The 2,923-nt window shown below is 35.0% G+C and overlaps 2 protein-coding genes across 2 annotated transcripts in view; both read left to right on the plus strand.

Moving 5' to 3' along the window:
• The window catches only part of NBN (nibrin), a 267,933-nt gene that overhangs the window by 132,632 nt on the left and 132,378 nt on the right, over positions 1 to 2,923 (plus strand). The gene's annotated exons all lie outside the window — the stretch shown is intronic.
• CALB1 (calbindin 1) overlaps positions 1 to 2,923 on the plus strand; it is a 40,159-nt gene that overhangs the window by 30,259 nt on the left and 6,977 nt on the right. Inside the window, exon 6 of the mRNA XM_069086680.1 lies at positions 1,684 to 1,761. Coding sequence (XP_068942781.1) covers positions 1,684 to 1,761 — 78 coding nt within the window. The remainder of the gene's footprint in view (positions 1 to 1,683; positions 1,762 to 2,923) is intronic.

Below are 2,923 nucleotides of genomic sequence, written 5' to 3' on the forward strand. Positions count from 1 at the left end.
AGAGAGAGAGAGAGAGAGAGAGAGAGAGAGAGAGAGAATATCTCTAGAAAGCTCATTTTAAGTTCTGCAATTGCCAGGGCTTTATCTATCTCTATATTTTGCTAAGTGTCACAAGTTTTCTCCCAGGCTATTCTTGGGACAACTATATCAGCTCTAATGAGACTCCTTAACCCAATTAATCTTGCACCAAAGCTCCACTGAGCAAAATACAAATTTATTTCCAGCAGACACCTTTGAGCTTTTCATGCCTCAGTTGGTTTCTGAAGTGGAATTTTAAGATAAGAATAAACTTCTGAAACTAGGTGACGTGGCTTTCTGCCCTGACAGGATAAAATCAGGATAACCAACAAAATCAGGGAGTTTTTGAGGGCAGCAAGGAATTCCATAAATGCATAGGACAACTGAAACCCTCATCTACAGGCACAATAAATGCTCATTTCACCTACATTTGTCATTGATTCATTAGTTTTCAAGAAATAAAGTTAAGATCCTGGGAATAAACATCATTAAAGGGAATGGAAACATTATATCTTTAAATACTTGCCTTGTCGTGACTATGGCAAGCTTCTATAAAGCCTTCATATCCCACTTTCAAAAAAATAGATACTTCCTCACTCCAATTGCCAATTTAATAATCATGTTCTTTCATCTTCCCCACATTAATATCTATTTGATTACGATTCACATATCCTCCAAGCATAAAGCTGCCTCATGTGTAATGAATTCTGTTGCACATTCTGCTCTATGCTACTGCCAGGCAGGAGCTTGTGTCAGTCTAACCTGACTTTATCTCTTGTGAAATTTGCCATTATCCTGGTAGTAAGTGAGGTGGTGATATTCAAGCAGAGGTGGCCCTTGGGTGAGGGCAATTATAAATTGGCTGGTTTGAGTTCATGGGGAATTGTCCTTGCAACTCCAGGTCTTTGTAGAATTAGCTAAATGTAGATAAATCTGGGGGTGTCTGTTTATATCTGCTGTTTCTTGTAAGTATTAATAATTGTTCCCTCAGACCAAAAAAAAAAAGGTATTCAACTATGGCACTGAGTCGTTCCTGTGTCTCATTCAGGAGAGAAATACAAATATTTATGGAACTCTCACTATTATATAGCACTCTAGTTATCATTAGACTAGTTCAAAAAATATTCCCCCCTCAGACTTTCAAAATAAAATTAAAATAAAATTCCGATTTCATTGAAGTAAAAATTATTCAGAGAAAATAGGAAAACATAAGAATACTAATTGTTCTTGATTTTATAAAATTGTAAATATATGACTGGAAGGGATCTAAAATGATATCTTCTCCATTTTACAAATAAGGATGAGGACATAAAATGTAGAGTGATTTTTCCAAGGTCTCACAGGTAGCACCAAAGTGGAATTTGAACACAAGTCCTCCACCTCAAGAATCAATCCTCATTCCACTATTTCCACAGTAATTCCCATGCTATAGCATAAGGCAAATCTTGAACTCCATTCAGCTAGGAGAGTTTATAATGAAATTAAAAAAAAAAAAAACCACCAGAATGAGTTAGTCTCAAGCTATGAAATGTTTCCCTATTCCTTTGGTTCTTCACCTGTCCTTCCACCTCCATCCTAGATCAATTGTGTTCAACTTTCAGAAATATTGACATGTAGGGTGTTCATTATTGGCTTGCTTTATCTGGGTCTCTTTTTTCTTAACAGAACTTTCTAAAGGACTTGCTGGAGAAAGCAAACAAGACTTTTGATGACACAAAATTAGCTGAATATACAGACTTGATGGTAAGATGGACTTCCAAAATATAACATCCCAAAGGATGTGAAATGTCTCGTCCTCTTCACAAATAGTCACACCCAAAGCAGTCAGCAATGGACAGATAAGGGCCCTTTCTCTAATTAGTGACCCAGATGTTCAGTGAGTTTCTTCTTCCCCATTTGATTCCAAGTAAACCAGAGGAGTAGCAGCATTGCTGCTAAAAGCAGGAGTTCTTATCCAAGAGCCCCCAAATATTTCAGGGTTTTTATGAACTTAGGTAAAAAAAATTCATCTTCATTTCAATATAATTAGCTTTGTTTCTAATCCAACATATTTTATTTTATGCACTTAAAAATATTATTCAGAGACAGAAGTCCATAGGCTTTACCAGATAGCTAGAGGGGTCTATAACCCTGGCCAAAAAGGGATAAAGGCTCCTGTTCTAAAAGAACTTTTTTCTTGCAGAAGGCTTAAAAAGTTCAGTTGTTATTTTTAAATCACTATAACCATTTCAGCAAAATTAAATAATTATTTAATTTTCCTAATCAGATTTGGGGTTGGGAATACTAGAATTTTAGAGTAAGAAGAGGCATTCTAGGTACCACTTTTTTTAATTATATAAGACTGGATATGCTCTCTATCTTTTCCTTCTCCCTCATTCTATACTCTTAGTCTTGTATGGCTATGCAATGATTCTTATGGGTTACCTAGAAATGACTGCTTTCAGTTCTGGGTAAAGAGATCCAAAGATAAACTGACCAACGTAAGTGGCCCATAGAAGATCTATTAACTCTTCTATTAAACAGGACATTGTTTGGACCTCTGAAAAATGTAATTGGATAGCAGGCATTTGGTGCAAAAGATAATTTGCTATAATAGACAATTCACTAGCCTTGACTTCTCTATATAATTTAAATTTGCTTACTTGTATATTAGATAGATAGATAGATATGGATAGAGAGAGAGAGATTGAGATAGATAGATAGATAGAGATGGATAGATAGAGAGAGATGGATAGATAGAGATAGATAGATAGATAGATAGATAGATAGATAGATAGATAGATAGATAGATAGATGGATAGATATAGATAGATAGATAGATAGATAGATAGATAGATAGATAGATAGATAGATAGATGGATAGATAGATAGATAGATAGATAGATAGATAGATAGATAGATAGAT

Source organism: Petaurus breviceps, unplaced genomic scaffold (genome assembly GCF_028583685.1).
Source record: "Petaurus breviceps papuanus isolate PSGF00001 unplaced genomic scaffold, PetGlider_PUasm1.0 179, whole genome shotgun sequence".
Taxonomy (NCBI): domain Eukaryota; kingdom Metazoa; phylum Chordata; class Mammalia; order Diprotodontia; family Petauridae; genus Petaurus; species Petaurus breviceps.